At 37.6% G+C, this 21,285-nt stretch overlaps 1 protein-coding gene across 4 annotated transcripts in view; it reads right to left on the bottom strand.

Annotated features, from left to right (window-relative positions):
• Window positions 1–4,122: 4,122 nt before the first annotated feature.
• ATPCL (ATP-citrate synthase) overlaps window positions 4,123–21,285 on the bottom strand; it is a 498,463-nt gene continuing 481,300 nt past the window's right edge. For all 4 annotated transcript variants that reach the window (XM_067140650.2, XM_067140651.2, XM_067140652.2 and 1 more), the window contains exon 21: window positions 4,123–7,965. In XM_067140650.2, coding sequence (XP_066996751.2) covers window positions 7,874–7,965 — 92 coding nt within the window. In that variant the 3' untranslated portion in view covers window positions 4,123–7,873. The remainder of the gene's footprint in view (window positions 7,966–21,285) is intronic.

Here is a 21,285-nt window from a genome sequence, read left to right as displayed (position 1 = left end):
TCAACCCCCCCGCCCCCACTCAGTTGACCTCCCGAGGCTAAATGGACCCCGTTCCAGCCCTCGTACCACTTTTCAAATTTTGTGGTAGAGTCGGGAATGGAACCCGGGCCTCCAGGCGGTGGCAGCTAATCACACTAACCACTACACCCCAGAGGCGGACTAAAAATTATTATACTTTATAGAATTCTGTAAGTTACAATCACAGAAGAAAATAATGCTTATGATCAATAGAACTTTATTCAAGTTGTAATCTTCAGAATCATAATATATCATAATACACGCCGGTCTCCTTTCTATTGGGTTGGACGGCAAGAGAGTGCTTAGTCCACAATTGGTCATACAGCTCGGAAAGCAGGTCTAGTGTGTTACTCAGAAGCAAGGCAACGCAAACACAGATAGAGAGAGACATTGAGGGTTGTGCAAGTCACTAACACACATGCAGTGGCTGGCGAGCAGTAACAGTGCTGCCATCTCTTGTCTTGTGATACACAGTACATGAAATTAAAACAACTTCAAAACCCAATAAATGACCTGGTCATTGGAAAGAATGGATGCAAAAGTTAACGGAGAACAACACTGTTTGGCTTAAGGCTGAGCGATCACTTATTACAGAACCCACTTCACACCAATTTGAAATTAAATGAGTATCTAAGTTTACATGCCTGAAGCATTAGAATCAACTTGGTGTGTAATTGTTATCCTCGTCCTCAATTTCAGAACGCAAGTCTTCCATAAGAACACCCATTATGGATTCATCATCTAAATTTCATACACTTGAATTAGACAACATTAACAAGCCTGACTCTCAATCCACACTCCTTTCCTGTGTGCACGCATGTACATTCCCACTTATTTCACAGCTGAGAGTGAACGATGATACAGCCTCAGTTTATGTAGGAATAGAGCTGTGTTATCAATGCCTTGAAAGACTTATGCGCATAGCTAGTACAGTTTATGCTTTTAGAAGCATCCAACAGTATTATGGTGAAGTCACAGCTTGCTGAAACGGCAGCTACAATTTTTAGCTACAGTAAAATCATGCACCCATAGAATCTCCAAGCTCTGTCAGCAGCAATGAAATAACAGGCCCGTAGTTTCTATGGGCAGCATCTCCAATGTGTTAATAACTAGTAAATACTTTGTTCCCACCACAGAACCATTTATGTAAAACCTGTAGTAGTAGTAGTAGTAGTAGTAGTAGTAGTAGTAATGAAAAATATTATTATAATGCCTACACGAATAAGCCAGCTTGGGGAGAGTTGAGCAGTCGACTAGAAAAGCCCTGTTACGTAAGCAGGACAGATCATCTGAAAGAATAAAAGGCAGATTGCAGAAAACTAACTATAGTAAAAATCCATTTGTAAATTGGGGAATTGATGATTGGAATGCATTACCTGCAGTCTTCGAGCCTTTTCCCAAAAATGTAAGAAGCTTCAAGAATAGACTCCAGAATTTTGTAAATTGTGTGTAAATTTCTGTGATGGTGTAATGTTTTAATGCAACACTCAACCCACTGTAAATTGTAGTATTAATGCATTTGAATTATTTAAGGTATGTGTGAATTTGTACATGAACGTGTTGTATTTACAATGCTAAGATAATAGTAACTGGACAGCTCAATCTACTGCAAAAAAAAAAAAAAAAAAAAAGTAAATAAATGCAATGTAAAAATTAATCTTATACCAGTTGTATAGTATCATTTGATGTAATTCCACATACTGTATATCAGTTGACTATATTTGTAAGTAGTACAGGAGATATTATAAGTAGAATTTTGTAAACAATATAAATTTATTAAGGATGAGCTGTGTGTTTAATAGAAAACATTGTTAGCGTAAATTGTATAATATTGTATTATAGGAAAATTTTCTTCTCTTGTTAATTTAATACTTAGTGCTTGACAATAATGTATTTTAGTGTACCATTTGCCACCGAGGTAGACACCTCATTTGCAAATAAAGAGATTTTGATTTGATTTGATTTGAAGTCATAGTGTAAAATTTTAAACCCTAGACCGGGCGCGCGGTTGACTTTGTCAACCAGTTACGTTTTCAGTCGTTTACAGCCTTCCAATCGCATAAACATTTCATTTAACGGCGTTTTGTCTTTTGTTTCAATGTTATTCTCCAAATAAAATTAAAAATTTGTATTAGTGATTAATATGAATGTACTTAAAATAGATAATCATGAACACGAGAACTAATTCTGAAAGGGATATGAATACTGTGCCTATTTAAAATGAGTTAAGCAGTAGATACATAATTAAATTAAAATAATCGTCATATTTTAATATTTGCATAATTATACAATGAAATGATCAGATATAATCGCAAAAAAATGACTCGATGAAAAATAAACTTTGTTGCCATGTGCAAGAAATCTTTCACACCTTATCCCCCGAGCAATGCCATAATTTCACTGAGGTTCGCAAATTTAGCATCGCGCTCACGGCTGTAATTCACTTCCTCCTGCTTCCTAAAAATGTACTAATTAGTCCAGTATAATAGTTCATCGACCATCTCAGCGTTTATCAACTGCATGAAACAGTCAATTTCTGTTGAAACCCTTCTCGTCTCCCTTTCCGGCCCTGGCAGTATTTTTACAATATTCCTTGCTTCTACCCTCGAAGTAAGTTTTGAAAAGTGCGTCATGGACCACCTTGTTCCTTGATCTCTCCCGAAGATAACTTCCCTTTCGTTATCGTCTTCCTCGGCCTCCTGCTCCGTATCACTGTTATAATCCTGATCCGATACGTTTATAATTTCCTCCTCCCCATCGGAAAAGTCCAAGACAGAGTCCTCTATTTCATCGGACAACTGGCTCAAAATGTCAGGTATGTCTTCATCACTGAGAAAACAAGACCTAGAATAGAAATATACTACATGTAATTATGCCTGACTTTGTCTAATTACCAAAAAAGTACAGAAGAAAGGAAATTTAAAAGAAACAAATTTTACTTACATGACCAGGCGCACGGTTAACTTTGTCAACCATCTTCGGGTTCCAAGAGTTCGCTCGAAATAATTACACACGTATCGCTTCCACTGTTATCGAAACTCAACTGAACTGAAGGTCAAGAGTGAGAGCAAAGGTATTAGTTGCGAGGTGGTGAAAGGCTGACAGTTCTAGGAATTACGGAATAAAATAGCGCGCTGGTTGACAAAAACAACCAGCGCGCCCGGTCTAGGGTTAAATACTTGAGTTGTGTGTGAATTTGTATATGATGATTCTGTATTTAGAATGTTAAACTAGTAGTATTACTTACAGCCTCCGTGGCTCAGGTGACAGCGCGTCGGCCTATCACCGTTGATTCCGTGGTTCAAATCCCGATCACTTCATATGAGATTTGTGTTGGACTAAGCGGAATAGGGACAGGTTTTTCTCTGGGTACTATAGTTTTCCCCGTCATCTTTCATTCCAGCAACACTCTTCACTATCATTTCATTTCATCTGTCAGTCATTAATCACTTCCCCCAGAGGAGTGCCGCAGGCTTCGACAGCCGGCACAATTCCTATCCTCGCCGCTAGATCGGAGCTTCATTCATTCCATCTCTGACTGGGTCACTGACTGGAAAACAGGTTGTATGTTTTCTTCTTCTAGTATTTCTTGCAATATTTTCTTTTTATGGAACTGCTTGGTGTACTCTTGTAGTCGTAGTTGCTGTTGCCACTTTAACTTTACTTTATTATCACACTACTGTAAGTTATCATTGGCACCGGGATATTTCCCAATTGCGATGCATTATTATTATCATTATTATCACCATCATCATCATCATAATTTAGTGTGACTATTGCTAGTGTGGTGTATGAGTTGCAGGGATGTTGGGAACAGCACAAACACCTAAATCCCGAGCCATGGGAATGAAACGTTTAGGATTAAAATTCAAAACCGGTCGGGAATCGAACCCAAGGCCTTCTAAACTGAAGGGCACTACACTGACCATTATTCAGCCAAGAAGCCAGACATATCCTGTCCTGAATTGCATGGATGAAACAAACAAGAATAACCGACAAAGAATGCTTCGCCAATTCCTTCGTCTTGCATTGTAGGAGGATCTGCCCACGTAGAAAGAGAAAGAAAAAGGTTTTTCATTCAATCATTAAGTGACAACTACAAAATAATTTTACTGTTTTCATCTTCTTTATCACTTCAACAAATTTTACAAGAGTTGATATTGAATTTCATCTTTTATTTTCTAAAGGGCTATATATTAAAAATAAATATTTATAGCTGGTGCTCTATGCATAAAAGAACACAGTATACATTTCTTCATACCAGAAGAATATCAATTTCTAGTAAACTTCAGTGCAACAATTACACTACACACATTTCTCATCAGTACAAATATTCTCTGAAAATGTAGCCATGTAGGAAACCTATTTTAAAGCTAGTTGATTTCAGCATGCGTCATATTAACAGATGATTACATGCAACTATAATTTTCACCATGTTATCTGAACAAACACTGTCTTCTGTGGGAAGTTACATTCTTGTGCGATAAGAAACTCCTAATCATTAAGTGCTAAAATGTGAAAAATTATTACATGGCTCATACACTAAACATAACTTACTCCTTCTTCCCTCAACATACAGTTAGAAATTTGAATTTACATATGATTCTGATATTCAGTATTTTACTTTCTCCCCTCCATGAAACAATGTAGCTGCAAATGGCATTTTAGAAATATTCAGTGCTTTCTTTCAGGTGGGACGCAGGGGTATGCGTACCCTTTAAACATTGGGAAACTTCATACGAGAAGCACACCCCTTTTTACAGTTTTGAAATCGTGGCCAAGCAAATTACCACAGGCTGATGACCTTTAAAAACAAGCATCATCATCATCATCATCATCACCACCATCATCATCATCCAAGTACTAAGGCTGGAGAAGTTATGAGCTGTTATGTAAAATTAGGAACTCTAAGTGTTGTATATTGGCTATACTGTTTATATAACCTCCGATATGGCTTCTGATTGTGACAGCTAAATAAAATCATATGTATAGCTTGCAGTGGTGTTGCTACCAGTGTCCTAGCTGGCCAATGTCTTGGGAGAGTATGGTATCCAACTGATGAACACATGCTGCACTGGGGCAAAACATGGTTAATTTTTGACGATTTGAGTTTCCTGAATTTTATTTAGCTATCTCAATTGGAAGCCATATTCTTGGTCATGCTAGCTTGGGGGGGAGGGGTGTCATATATAGCAAGTGGAGATGCAATTCTCCCCTAGTACGTCAGCACTACATTGTGCTCATCACATGTATAGCTTGCAGTGGTGTTGCTACCGGCGTGCTAGCCGGCCAGTGTCTTGTCATCCAACTGATGAGCCCGTGCTGCACTGGGGCAAAACACTGGTAATTTTTTATGATTGAGTTTCCTGAATTTTATTTAGCTATCTCAATCGGAAGCCATATCTTTGGTCACTACCAGTACTTGTTTATATCTGATTTTTTTGTTCATTGCATTTTTAATACATAAATTTTAAGGTTTTGTTGATTTCAATCTATCCCTTAAAACCACTGGAAATATCTAAATAATGAATGATGATACTTTTAATTATAAGTCAGTACTTTTTTATGGTTTATAAATAAGAATGATACACTTTTTACCATGATCTTACAATAAGGTGAATATTCATGAAAGAATATAATGGATGTTATGAACTGATCTAGTAAAAAAAAGAACTCCACTAGATTCCAAAATTGATGCAATGAGTTAAATGTGGTTGGAAACTACAGAATAAATAAAATATTTAGTAAACTGAGTCACTATCTCAACCAAATTCAAGATATAAAACCTTAACCACACCCCATGACAGGGTTTACAAGAACATTGACTCACCGTCACAATGACTAAGAAATTACAGTGTTCCTATGTCATTATTCATTTAACTTAAAGTGCACTTTATCATGTTATGATCTGTATATCAGAATAGTGAAAACATGCCCAATCAGATTTCAGAAAAATGTTATATTATAGATATCCTTAAGGGGCCAGTAATGTAAGGATAAGCATGAATAGCACATGCTGGAGAAGAAGGGCAGGACAATGCACGTATATTGAAGGAGTACGAGATGTTGGAAACAAGTTCTAGAGTAATATATCGTAACATTTCAGATTTAAACAATCTTTTATTCATGATGGAAATAAAATTAGAAAATGAAATAAACCATCAAATGATGGCAGTGATATCTTATTTAATAACACTTTAATTTTCTAATTTATCTCTGGTAATGCTACCTAGCAACTGTAATTTTAATAGCGGTCAATTAAAACTGCAATGAAAAAAATATTTGCTTACAAACGTATGTTTTTCATGAAATATAATTTCACCACTATCATAGAAATATGAGCAAGAAAGCAAATAAATCATATTTTTGATGATATTATCTTTCACATGTCCTATTCCAGCAAAAGTTCAGTTAGACTTACCATTTTCCAGCGCACGCACTAGGCGCGATTGTACTCTCATTTGTTTCTCTCTCACTCGCATCTTGCGATGGGCATGATTGTGCGGTGGACAGAGCTGCCAACTGTTCATATAAAGAACTAGTCCTAGTGCAGCGGCGCTACTTTTGAATTGGTCTGGATTGCTTAGGGTAGGTTAGTGACAAAGCCATTGGTCTGGATCAAGGAAAGGGGGTCTGGGGGCATAAGCCCCCACGTTAGAAGCCGTGAAGCGGCCCTAGGCCTCTAGTATCCCTCGTGACACCTCCAATGGACTTGTGTATTTATTGTGCAGTTGTATGTTTCTTGTGCGCAGGTTAGTAACGGAATTCATTTTACTTCATTGCTGGGAGTGACGTTATATCCCATTGTGTCTCACCCAATGGAAATGCTGGTACGTAGTTAGCCAATGGACTATGGCGCGTGATAAATTGTATTAGGTTATAAAAGCAAAACTATTTCTGGGGGACGGCGGGTGGGTTCTTGGCTGTCGCAGTGAACACAACTCTCCTCTACAAGGTATTCCAGTTAAGATTTAACATATTGCATCCTTATCATGCTATAAAAGTGTGGTAAGTCGTACTGAATTTCTACACCTATTCCAAAGTATTCATCTGCAGATTATTACTAAAATTTGGCTATTTATATTAGTGTACCATTTCAATTGTGACAAATCTTTTTAAAATATGGTATCTTCATCAAATCGCAAGTAACACTTCGTCATGCTACCAGGACATAATTGTTGAAATTTTCTAAAGCACCAGAAACATTCACATTCTGAAGATATACTGTTACAATCCTTTTAAAGACATAAGGATAACATGTTTCAGACAGGGTTCTCCTATCATTCTCAAATGTTAAATCAAAACATTTCGATTTTAACAAAGAACAAATTTAAGAATATAAGACCTATTTAATAACAATAACAAAAATAAATGCAAACCTTATATTGCTAGTAAGGACAACACTTGACAATCAATAAACTGTACACCAAGGACAAAGAACAATATGACGGGACACCGAAAGAACCTAAGTTTACAAAACTAAGAACACATTCAATGAAGTCAAAATATACAAAAAAAAAAAAAAAAAAAATAATAATAATAATAATAATAATAATAATAATAATAATAATAATAATAATAATAATAATAATAATTTTAGATCATATAATACAACAGTGTAATAATTAAAATTACTTACAACATTTATGTGCAAGATTAAATATTATCACTCACTATTCTTCCATGAATATTATTTAATTATTAAACTTAAATTTGGGATGTTCCAAATAGAACTGTCAAGAAAATGCATAAAAGTAGAATGCAGTGTGAACAATCTTTTGTACATCATGGAGGAGAAAACAAAGCACCAAAGAAAAAATGATGTACAGCATTTCTTCGTACTAATTCCAGCTGCTCAATGGTACTGCTCAGGAAGGACATATGAGATATCATCCCAAGGGTGACGGTATAAGCCCTGCTTAAGGCGTTTCTGATCCATGTAGTGTCCTGAAATGAAAAATATGAAAACATAACCTTTAAAGACATAAGGTACAGTCAATTTAGTATGAGATTACTGTAGTTTCAACACAAAGTTCTTTTCAATATGTTATCACCTTGAGGGATACAATTTTAATTAACTTAAAGAATATTAAAAAAATGATCATTATTGTAAATCATGCACCCCTTCTATCAGAAATATAACAATGCATTTCTAAAAACAATATTTACAGGTTGAAGCCAAATTATTAACATAATTACAGCAAATGTTTTTTTTTTACTTAGAAGGGTTCATATTTTTTCTGATGAGGGCATCATGTTCAGCAAATCAGATCTGCATCCTTGTATTTCAGCTAGAAAAGCCTCTCTTCTCAGAAGGAAACATAACAGCTCAATAAACTTAGTATATTAAGATTCCATTCCTCATTAAAATACACAAACACATCATTTTTAACAAACAGCACTTTTATATCCATTTTATTTTTTAAAATATTTCATTATAGAAGAAACTGTCATCATCGATAAAATGCTACTGAAAATTATCCAAAATAACACAAACAGAATGGGAACAAATAAAGTTCTACATAGGAAAAACATACAGAGGAGAAGGACATTTTACTAGACAAGAGCATAAATGGAGCAAACAAACAAACACATAAACAAACATTCTTTTTCAGATCATTCTAAAAGTGGTATTTCTTACGTAAGTAAAATCACACTCTGCCTTTTCCTACAAAGTTTAATTTATAGCCTGTATTTTCCTTTTGTTAGAATGAAAACTACGTGGATTCTGATTCCAAATAGCATCATTACAACCACAGCCATTATGTATGCGCACAGCTTCCCACCTACTTTGTGTGACTGTTAAAAAGGAGAATTCAAGTCTAGTATGAGGAGTGGAACAGAATGCACTTACTCAGTCTCATGAGGACAACTGAGAAGAGGAGGTCAAAGTCCCATGCTTGGTCCATGATGTGATTATTCATAGTATACCACGTTTCAACTCCAGGAAGATGATAAGATAATACCTCAAATATATGTCACAGCTAGTTCTTCCCCAATCCTAGCCCCAGATAACTACAATTGCTTATAAGGGTACAGAAAACAAAGCCATGTGATACCAAACACACTTTACTCACATTAAATAGAGTGTTAGGTCCCTGGCCTTAAAATGAATCAACAGAAACATAATTTATAGAGTACACTAGTGACTTGTTCAGTAAAAGCTCCAAAAGAATAATGGTTCCAAGGTACATGGTCGAAACTGCAATCGGTCTACGCAATTTAATTTTTACTGTTGAAACACTCCCGAGGTCAATTTCTGCAGATAAACTTCGGCAGGACTGGGCATGTGTACAAAGACGGCCCCTAACAGATATGGCAGTATACTGATTTGCATATTAAACTGTATAGAGCAAAGGTAGCTCCCTAAGTTCATAACAAAGCTTCAAGCCACAGCTTGCAGTAACTTCACACTACAATTTTGGTCTTAACAGTATGCCAACATTGTTTGTTTGAAATTGGCAATTCTCCGGCTATAGCAGTAGTAGCAATGATACTGACAGCTACATGGTACATAGCAGAGGGCCTTTGCACTGTGTCAGCTGCCAAACAAGACCTTGAAACTACTTTTTAAAAATAAGAAAATTGGAAAATTATGTAGGAAAGTCAACAATCCTACAAAGAAGACTATTTTTCCACGAACTTCCAAACTGTAGGATTTCAAATGATGGGTCACTCAAAATCTGTTCAGTTGTTTTCTCACAATTTCAATTCCAGAAAATGGCTGTTAAATTACATACATACATCAATACATTCAACAGTGAAGCAAAACATGTCCTCTAGCAATGACAAATATTTTTTCATTGCAGCGGAACGATTGAAGGAATGACAGAATGGTTTCTCTTATAAGACCCAAGGTACAGACCACTGATTTGAAAATTGAGTAAGTATATTTTGATACGAAATGTAATACAGTAGAACCTTAATCCATCATTCCCAGGAATGTCGTTTTTCCATACTCATCGTTCAATTTATTTGGTCCCGAAAATGTTCCATATAAACTAATGTTAAATTTCCCCCACATCTATTGATCCTCAATCTAATGTTTTATCACATTGATCATGAAAAATATATTTGTGTTTGGCCAAAATTTTCCTGCATTCATTGTCTGTGAGAAAAATATACGCAAAAGGTTTTTCAAATTTAAAGCGATAGAACTGTGGCAACCTGTCACAAGAGAATGTACGAGCAATTCAGAGTTGCTAGGCTTGAACAAGTGTCTCAGCTGGAGCACAAATCATGTAGACTGGAGTGCGGTGAGTGGGTTATTCATGCGCAAGTACACTTCTTCTTCTTATTTTCCTACTGATTTTCCCACACCTGTGGGGTCGTGGGTGCGAACTGCATCGCACATGTGGATTTGGCCCTGTTTGATGGCCGGATGCCCTTCTCGACACCAACCCTACATGGAGGGATGTAATCACTATTGCGTGTTTCTGTGGTGGTTGGTAGTGTGGTATGTTGTCTGAATATGAAGAAGAGAGTGTTGGGACGAACACAAACACCCAGTCCCCGAGTCAGAAGAATTAATCAGAAGCGATTAAAATCCCTGACCCGGCCAGGAATTGCACTCGGGACCCTCTGAACTGAAGGCCAGTACACTGACCATTCAGCCAATGAGTCGGACTACGTACACTATATATATGCATAATATTTATTTTTTATATCGCACTGATGCAGATAAGTCTTACAGTGATGATGGGATAGGAAAGTTCTAGAAGTGGGAAGGAAGCAACCGTGGCCTTAATTAAGGTACAGCCCCAGCATTTGCCCGGTGTGAAAATGAGAAACCATGGAAAACCATATTCAGGGCTTCCGACAGTGGGATTCAAACCCACTGTCTCCCGAATGCAAGCTAATAGCTGCGTGACCCAAATCGCATGGCTACATCTTCAGTCCACACTATATAACTATATAACCACACCTTCGAGCCTCCTGGCACTAAGGCATCTGCTCGAAACACAGGCATCACTGTGCTGTTTTTCTCATTCTGAGTGATCCTGTGCTGTATTGTGGTTGTGTATGGTAGTTACGGTAATATCTATTGTTTTTAATTATGTTCTGTTTTTCTCATTTTTGTTCCTGTTGATTATTATTTATAACATGTCACATCCTGTGAAAAGAGTAAGAACTCTCAAAAAAACAACTGAAATTATAGAAATTTAAAATAATCTGCTCAACAAATGAGTTGATATTACTTAACATCTTGGGTTAGCATCTTCAACTGTAAACTCTCCATATTTGCTAAGAACAATGAAATGAGAGCAAATTAATAAATGCAGCAGTTAAAAAAAAACAGGAGGAGAACCTACATCTGCTAAACTGGAGAACATCCTTATCACTTGGTACCAGCAAGCAAGGGCTTCTTAACAGGGATATTTCCCTACAGATGGAACTATACTATGAGAGAAAGTCAAGAATCTCTTGATTCATTGTTCAAATGAATTTCATTCCTGTTGACTGGATTTTACTATTAGCCTTGTTATGTAGAGCACATGTTTCAAGTCCATAGGTGAGAAATGGAAAGAAGCAGGCCAAGTTTGATTTCTGGGGTATTTCATCATCCCAGAGTAAATTTCTCACTTGAATATAAAATTGAGAAGCTTTCGAAGTCATGTTTGTGGGTTACTGTAGTCACGTCCTAGTTTGTGAACCATGGGCAACGGATGAGTGGCCTAGTAAGTTGTCCTGAGAGTTGGGATAACAGTTGCTATGGAATGGGAGTGGGCATCTCGGACATATTCTGAGTCATGGCCCTCCTTGTGCTCAGGCGGCTAGGACTATACAATTCACCGGTGGTCCATAACCCATTAGAGGAGAGATCTTCACTTGGACTATGTGCAAGTAGGGTAGCATCCTGCTTCATGAATTTACCGAGTCAGAACATTTTAAGCAAGCCTCGGACCTATGGGGGTAATGGAGTCCCACCCCCATTTCACAAGCAAGGGACTCCTTGGAAACAACTTGGCGAACGAAATGGAATTCGATGGGGAGCTATCAATACTAATGGGGCTTATGGAAGAAAGAAAGTAGAACTGGCAGAGTCAGCAAAGAGGATGCATCTGGATGTGCTAGGAGTAAGTGATATTCGGGTAAGGGGAGATAAGGAGGAAGAGATAGGAGATTATAAAGTGTACTTGATGGGTGTTAGAAAGGGAAGGCCAGAGTCTGGGGTAGGGCTCTTTATCAGGAATACCATTGTACGCAACATAGTTTCTGTTAGGCACGTAAATGAGCGAATGATGTGGGTAGATTTGTCAGTTGGAGGAATTAGGACAAGAATTGTGTCCGTGTATTCACCATGTGAGGGTGCAGATGAGGATGAAGTTGACAAGTTTTATGAAGCATTGAGTGACATCGTGGTCAGGGTCAACAGCAACGATAGAATAGTGCTAATGCGAGAGTTGGGAATAGAACTGAAGGATACGAAAGGGTGATTGGTAAATGTGGGGAAGATATGGAAGCTAATGGGAATGGGAAGCGTTTGCTGGACTTCTGTGATAGTATGGGTTTAGCTGTTACGAATACATTCTTCAAGCATAAGGCTATTCACCGCTACACACGGGAGGCTAGGGGTACCAGATCCATAATAGACTATACCTTAACAGACTTTGAATCCGGGAAATCTGTTAGGAATGTACGAGTTTTCTGGGGATTTTTCGATGATACTGACCACTATCTGATCTCTAGTGAATTAAGTATTTCTAGGCCTAGGGTAGAGAAAGTGAAATCTGTCTGCAAACGAGTAAGGGTAGAAAATCTCCAGGACGAGGAAATTAGACAGAAGTACATGGATATGATTAGTGAGAAGTTTCGAACAGTAGACAGTAATCAGGTTCAGGATATAGGAAGTGAATGGGTGGCATACAGGAATGCTGTAGTAGAAACAGCAAGGGAATGCCTAGGAACAACTGTGTGTAAAGATGGGAAAAGGCGAACATCTTGATGGAATGATGAAGTGAGAGCAGCTTGTAAACGTAAAAAGAAGGCTTATCAGAAATGGCTCCAAACAAAGGCCGAGGCAGACAGGGATTTGTATGTAGATGAAAGAAACAGAGCGAAACAAATAGTTTTTGAATCCAAAAAGAAGTCGTGAGAAGATTTTGGTAATAACCTGGAAAGGCTAGGTCAAGCAGCAGGGAAACCTTTCTGGACAGTAATAAAGAATCTTAGAAAGGGAGGGAAAAAGGAAATGAACAGTGTTTTGAGTAATTCAGGTGAACTCCTAATAGATCCCAGGGAATCAGTGGAGAGGTGGAGGGAGTATTTTGAACATCATCTCAATGTAAAAGGAAATCATCCTGGTGGTGTTGCAAACAGCCAAGCTCATGGGGAGGAGGGAAATGATGTTGGTGAAATTATGCTTGAGGAGGTGGAAAGGATGGTAAAAAAAACTCCATTGTCATAAGGCAGCTGGAATAGATGAAATTAGACCTGAAATGGTGAAGTATAGTGGGAAGGCAGGGATGAAATGGCTTCATAGAGTAGTAAAATTAGCGTGGAATGTTGATAAGGTACCTTCAGATTGGACAAAAGCAGTAATTGCACCTATCTATAAGCAAGGGAACAGGAAGGATTGCAACAACTATCGAGGTATCTCATTGATTAGTATACCGGGCAAAGTATTCACTGGCATCTTGGAAGGGTGGGTGCGATCAGTCGTTGAGAGGAAGTTGGATGAAAACCAGTGTGGTTTCAGACCACAGAGAGGCTGTCAGGATCAGATTTTCAGTATGCACCAGGTAATTGAAAAATGCTACGAGAGGAATAGGCAGTTGTGTTTAAGTTTCGTAGATCTAGAGAAAGCATATGACAGGGTACCGAGGGAAAAGATGTTCACTATACTGGGGGACTATGGAATTAAAGGTAGATTATTAAAATCAATCAAAGGCATTTGTGTTGACAATTGGGCTTCAGTGAGAATTGATGGTAGAATGAGTTCTTGGTTCAGGGTACTTACAGGGGTTAGACAAGGCTGTAAACTTTCACCTTTGCTGTTCGTAGTTTACATGGATCATCTGCTGAAAGGTATAAAATGGCAAGGAAGGATTCAGTTAGGTGGAAATGTAGTAAGCAGTTTGGCCTATGCTGACGACTTGGTCTTAATGGCAGATTGTGCTGAAAGCCTGCAGTCTAATATCTTGGAACATGAAAATAGGTGCAATGAGTGTGGTGTGAAAATTAGCCTCTCGAAGACTAAATTGATGTCAGTAGGTAAGAAATTCAACAGAATTGAATGTCAGATTGGTGATACAAAGCTAGAACAGGTTGATAATTTCAAGTATTTAGGTGTGTGTTCTCCCAGGATGGTAATGTATTAAGTGAGATTGAATCAAGGTGTAGTAAAGCTAATGCAGTGAGCTTGCAGTTGCGATCAGCAGTATTCTGTAAGAAGGAAGTCAGCTCCCTGATGAAACTATCTTTATATCGGTCTGTTTTCAGACCAACTTTGCTTTACGGGAGCGAAAGCTGGGTGGACTCAGGATATCTTATTCATAAGTTAGAAGTAACAGACATGACAGTATTGAGAATGATTTCTGGTACAAACAGGTGGGATCAATGACAGGAGGGTACTCGGAATGAAGTAATAAAGGCTAATTTAGGAATGAACTCGATGGATGAAGGTGTACGCATAAACCGGCTTCGGTAGTGGGGTCATGTGAGGCGAATGGAGGAGGATAGGTTACCTAGGAGAATAATGGACTCTGCTATGGAGGTAAGAGAAGTACAGGGAGACCAAAAAGACGATGGTTAGACTCGGTTTCTAACGATTTAAAGATAAGAGGTATAGAACTAAATGAGACCACAACACTAGTTGCAAATCGAGGATGGTGGCGACGTTTAGTAAATTCTCAGAGGCTTGCAGATGGAACGCTGAAAGGCATAACAGTCTATAATGATAATGTATGTATGTATGTATGTATGTATGTATGTTTCAAAGCCCTATTAAGTATTTCTTGGTTTACTGTGTTGTCGTTTGAAATGACTGATACTTCCAAGGTATTTAAAGTTAGAAACAGTGTAACAGAGTTCGCTCCAGAAAATTGTTTGAAACTGTGCCTTTCCTGTTGATAGCCATTTCAACAGTTTTTGTTTTACCGATGTTTAGTCCATATTCCTTAAACTTGCTATTCCAAAGATCTAGTTTCTCCTGTACTTCTGCTTAATTTTCTCCCCAGACCAGAACATCATCTACAAATGTTAGTGCGTTAAGCTCTTTGCAATGTTCTTTAACAGATTTTATAATCCAATCCATGACAATGATGAACAGGAGTGGTGACAAGGCACTTCCCAGCTGGACTCCTCTTTTGGTTTAAAACCAATCTGATCTTCCATTCCCTACTTGGACACAGCTAAAGCATTTTTGGTAGAGCATCTTTACTTTATCAATTAGGAAGTTTGGCACACCTATACTTTCTAGGCATTCTCAGATTAACTCCCTAGGCATACTCTCGTAGCCCTTCTCGATGTCCATAAAAACCATCAGTAAGTTCTTACCACATTCCCAATGCTTCTCTGTTAGCATTTTGATGGCAAATATAATATCTGTAGAGCTGTGGCTCTTCCTGAACCTGTGTTACTCCTCCTTCATTAACGGTTCTACTATATTCCTGATTCTTCTTTCAATTATCTTCTCCAGAAATTTAGTCCCTAGGTGAAGTAGGTATGAAACATGGTCAATTTGGCTTTCTGGGGTATTTTATCATTCCAGAGTAGATTTCTCACTTGAAAATAAAACTGAGTAGCTTTCAAAATCCTATTAAATATTTCTTGGTTTATTGTTATGAGCCTGACCTGACCAAATAATCATTTTCCATAAATTGATGATATAATTCAGGGATGGTGAATGGAGAATGCTCACCAAGTTTTCAGCCATGTCATGTGTACAGTAAAGAATAAAATGAAGTCTAAGAACTTTCTTTTTCAACTCTTAATAATGAAAAATTACTCATTGAAATCATTTGTATTTCGTTGAAAATGCAGGTTATCGCCAGAATATCCACTTATGGCATTAATTTGCAATAAAAGAACTGCCCTTAAAGGTTTTCAATTATTAAGTGTTATAAAGAAAAGTGAAAAGAAACAGCACAGAAATCATGTCTTTTATTTTCATCGCATATATTGTGGTGAGTTACAAGTAATCAGCTTCATGGTCTGTATCAAAGTTTGTTACCACAAGAATACAATAAAAGTGAGAATTTCCACCTTTTTGATACTGAATATTTGCTTAAAACAAGCTAACTAGCAGTACACGTTTCATTCCTTAGGAACATCCTCAGCTACTTTTTTCATTGCTTAGGTGAAGAAATGTTTACAAAAAATCATATTCTTCATTAAACTAACAATAATACAAAAGCACAGATTTTTCAACCACAAAACTGTAAATTCCACAGAGAAGAATATCCATCCAGATTCAGGGGTGTACAAATTGATATGTCGCCAATGCAAAGTGTCTTTCATGGGCCAGATCGAGCATAATTTTACGGTAAGATATCTTGAACACGTTAATGCTGAAAGTCACAAAAGTTTCTCATCTATGGGCCAAACATATGAGTGCAACCAGCCATCAATTTCCCACTGCCAAACAAGACCTCACCATTTTACGTAAAATAAACAAAGGCAGCCTTCTAAACGTACTAGAAAATATATGTATTTATTTCGATCATCTCAGTGATCAATGACAAGACAGAAAATAAGAACCTGTTATATGACAGAAAACTCATACATTTGGAAGCATCAGGACCAGAAAATAATAAGGAATGTAAAAGAAAGAACCTGCATAAGCCTCTTTCCTCCCAAGTATCTATTCCTCTAATCCCCACCCCCTCTACAGCCCTTAAAATCGTGGCCGCAAGCGATACCTTCCGTTATTACCTCCCCCATCCGAGGAGCAGGCTCCAGAATGTTCACAACGTTACTTCACTAGATGGAAAGCCACACTCACCGCAACAAGACCTCTCCAAGGACATCAGTAGGATGATGACAACGATAAGAAGGTGAGACACTATTTCTTAAAACACAAAGTTTTATTGAACAGTGCTTCATAGACATTCTTATTTTTTTTAAACTTTCATTTCGTTAGACTGAGGAAAGCTTCAGAGATGTCTCTAAAGAACAAATAACCAAGATGTTCAATTTTACCACAACAGTTATAGCAAAACTTATTCCAACAAAGAAGAGCAGCTGAGGAAGCATTCCTAAAACCAAGACACAACACGGACATGACAAGATTTCACCAAAAAAATATTCTTACGAGGACAGTTAAGTGACATAGAAGCATAAAGTTTTAAAAGAACCAAAGAGTTAAATGGTAACTTTACGGCCTAATCAAGAAATTAGGAAGTGTCTTAAATTAAGTTAAAAGATAAGCATAACAAATCTTCCTTCACCCAACCTGCAATTCCCCATTCAACTTCCTGCCCCCACCCATTTTTTAATATCTTCACTTTAGGTATATTTAAGATACTTTTTTGAGAGGGTTTTTAATGAAGAATATAATTCTTTGGAAAAATTTCTCCACCTAAGCAATATAAAAAGTAGCTGAAGATGTTCCTAAGGAAAGAAACATGTACTATTAGGTAGCTTGTTTTAAGCAAACATACAGTATCAAAAAGATGGAATTTCTCACTTTTATTCTATTCTTCTGGTATCGTGGTGAGTCCAGGGAGAGTTGCAGCATGGAATTACCTTAGCTAAGTGTACATGTCCAGTATTGTATTTCCAGGTGTGGTTATTTCTCGTTGTCTTGCACAATTAGCAAAACTGTAGTAGTAGGGATTACAATGACCAATCCTACAATGTAAAACTGGATTGCTGACAGTCACCTCATGTACAGTTAACAAGGTTTAATGTGTTCATGTACCATGAACAACTGAATTGTAGGCACTTCACTGCTAATTTCAGTGTGCAGAGAGTACGTTCTGTACATACAGAACAATTTATATCGTGAGATCAATTATGTCAGCTAACTCAACAGGGAAGAAAAAATGTAAACAGTCCTTTTAAAATAAGAAATTAAGAATTTTGGAAGAAGCAGACAAAGGTCATAAGAAATCTGATGTTGAAAAGAAATATTCCATCACCGCATCTACACTTCCAACATTAATTAAAGACAAAAGGAAAATAAAGGAGAATGTTGAATTTTATGGCAGCGGTCCACATTATAAGAGAATGGGAGCAGGAGACTATGAGGAAATTGATAAAGCTGTTAATATGTGGTTTATGGCTACCCACAAAAGTAAAAATAAAAACTGGGCCAATGCTTTGAGTCATCTTTACATATCACCAACTTCAAAGGCATCAATTGTTGGTTACATCGTTTTAGAGAGAAATACGGAATCATCCACCGTACTGTGAGTGGGAAACTAAAATGTGCACCAATTGAGTTGGTAGGGACTTAGAAAGAGGAACAGTTGAGAGAAGCTGTGAAAGATTATGCTCCAGGTGATGTATTTAATACTTATGAAAGAACCTTAGTTTATAAAATGATGCAAAATCATACGTTAGCATTGAAAGGAAAAAAGTGCATCGGCAGGAAGAAGTCGAAAGAGGGAATAACAACAATGATGTGTGTTAACTCCATGGGCATAGAGAAAGTGTCCCCCTTGATTATTGAAAAAGACAATGTCCAAGGTGTGTTTTTTTTTTTACAAGTTGCTAAACATCACACCGACACAGATAGGTCTTATGGCGACAATAGGATTGGAAAGGGCAAGGACTGGGAAGGAAACGACCATAGCTTTAATTAACATACAGCTCCAGCATTTCCTTGGTGTGAAAACAGGAAACCATGGAAAACCATCTTCACGGCTGCCATCAGTGGGGCTCGAACCCACCATCTCCCGAATGCAAGCTCACAGCTGTGTGACCCTAACCGCACAGCCAACTCGTTCAAGTCAAGATGTTTTAAAGGAGTGTGTGAGTACAGCCATGATCAAGGAGCATGAATGACGAATACATTTTTTATTCATGGCTGTTTGGACTAGAAAGAAAAATGAAAGCCTCTAAATGAAAAATTCTACTTCTAGTGAAAACTGCTCTTCTCATAACAATATTCCAAGGCTGATGGAATTTGTTAAAGTGATGATGTTACCACCTAACTGTACATCTATACTGCAGCCTCTCAATCAGGAGATAATCTGTGCAGAGAAGTGCGTTATTGGTCATGATTAATTCAGTGAATTATTGCAAGACTCACTGTTGAAGGGAGTACAAACATAACCATTCTAGAAGCCATGGAAATGTTCACGATGGTGCAGAAGAGTTTGCCTTTGACAGTGAAAATGAATTGCTGGCAGAAGTATGGGATTTCATCTGTGATCACGGATGAAGGAAACCACGAACCTTCTGATGCCATAGAGGAACTGGACTCAGAACATCTGAGAAAAATCCAACCTCTGCAAATATAACCACAGATGATTTTATTGAGAACGACAGTCGAGTGATTGTGCAATATGAGATTAGAGAAAAGGACATAATTCACTGTGTGATGCAGGAAAGGAAAAAATGGGCATGTGAATGAAAATGGTGAAGAAGTTTGTGACATAGTGCAGCTGAAAGTGAAAGAAAAAATTGTCTCTTGCTGAGGCTTGCTGCTATTGAATTATGGTGTTTTGTGGTTAAACAGAACAATGCTCCCAATAATGTGACAGTGTGTGCAAGTCTTATTGTTGACTACTTAGAAGAGTCCATTGTAAAATGTTCAATGCAAAAGAAAATTACTGATTGATTCTCCCAATGAAATAGTTGAGTTACTCTACACTCAATATAAAATTCAAGATTTCTGACAAGGGAGGCCTAAGTAAGAGGTATACTTGTACTTGTATAATGTCTAGAATGGTTTGTTGTAGAGTACAGTATGTTCAACTGAACGAAATTTCTTATTCTTCTTTCTCTATTCCCTTTATGCCCTCGCAGGCGTCTGGTCTTTCAGCCATTTCCCATATGAAGTCCGGTCCAGTGCCAATCTTTTCAATTCTGCTGGAGTCTTTCCCCTCTTTCGTGCCAAGTCAAAGACATAGGTATCCCACTCCAGCCTCGGTCGTTCCCTCCCTCATTTTACCTCTGGTCTTGCTTGGAATATTTGTTTAGGCTTCCTTTCCTCATCCATCCTCACCAGGTGCCCCAACCATCCAAGTTCCTTCTTTTCAATTAAACTGATCAGTGGTTCTTGGTTAAGACACTCTTCCCTTGTCCTAGTATTTCTAACCATATCTCTCCCTGTTCTTCCAACTGTTTTATGCAAATACTTCATTTCTGTGGCAATGAGTTTGCTCTCTAAATTACTCTGCAGTGTCTAGCTTTCAGATCCATACATCAGCACGGGAAGATATACTGATTTGTATATTCTCATTTTTGTTTTCCTGTTAATTTCTCTGTTTCCTATGATGGTATTATTAATATTATAATATAAATTGTTAGCTTTATGGATTCTGTGATTTATTTCAGAACCAACTTTCCCATCTGCTGTTATGATGATGCCTAAATGATCAAACTGCTGAGCCTGTTCTAAAATTTCATTTTGCCACTCAATATTAAGGTCGTTTTATTCTTTCCTAGTAAGATGCATAACTTTACTTTTACTAACATTAACTTCCATCCCCCTGTCTTAGAGTGCGCACCCCCATTCCATCACTGCCCTCTGTAATTTATCTCTATCTGTTGCCAAAAGTGCAATATCATCTGTGTATACATACTAGTGCCTGTATCCACACTGATCTCCTCTTGAAATTTCCAAGTTTGCGTTTACTTGTTCGCCTCTTACATTGTTTAATAACTTGATCCATGAATATTATAAAGAGTAGAGGACTAAGCCCATCACCTTGCTTGACACCTCTTTCCATAGTAAATTCCTTTGAAGTTTGACCATTTATTCTCACTATACATATAGACCTCCTGTATATACTTTTAATCACCCTAGTCAGTTTTGGGGTAATATGTGCCTTCTGTAAAGCCATCCATAGCTCTTCTCTCGATACTCTCTCAAATGCCAACTTCAAATCGATAAATGCTGCAAATAGTTCTCCTTCCCGATTTAGGATCTTTTCTGCTGCATTTCTCAAACAGAAGATCCAATCTTGGGGTCTAAATCCAGCCTGTTCTTCTTCCAGTTCTTCCTCCACTTGTTCTCTAAGTCTCTTCTCTATTATAGTTGAATATAACTTCTGGAGAACTGATGCTAAGCATATCGCTCTGTAATTATGACAGTCAGTTGAACTTCCCTTCTTGTAAATGGGAACTATGATGTTCCGCTCCGAATCTTCTGGT

This window comes from Anabrus simplex, chromosome 2 (assembly GCF_040414725.1).
Source record: "Anabrus simplex isolate iqAnaSimp1 chromosome 2, ASM4041472v1, whole genome shotgun sequence".
Lineage (NCBI taxonomy): Eukaryota > Metazoa > Arthropoda > Insecta > Orthoptera > Tettigoniidae > Anabrus > Anabrus simplex.
This window is presented reverse-complemented; position numbering and strand designations above follow the sequence as displayed.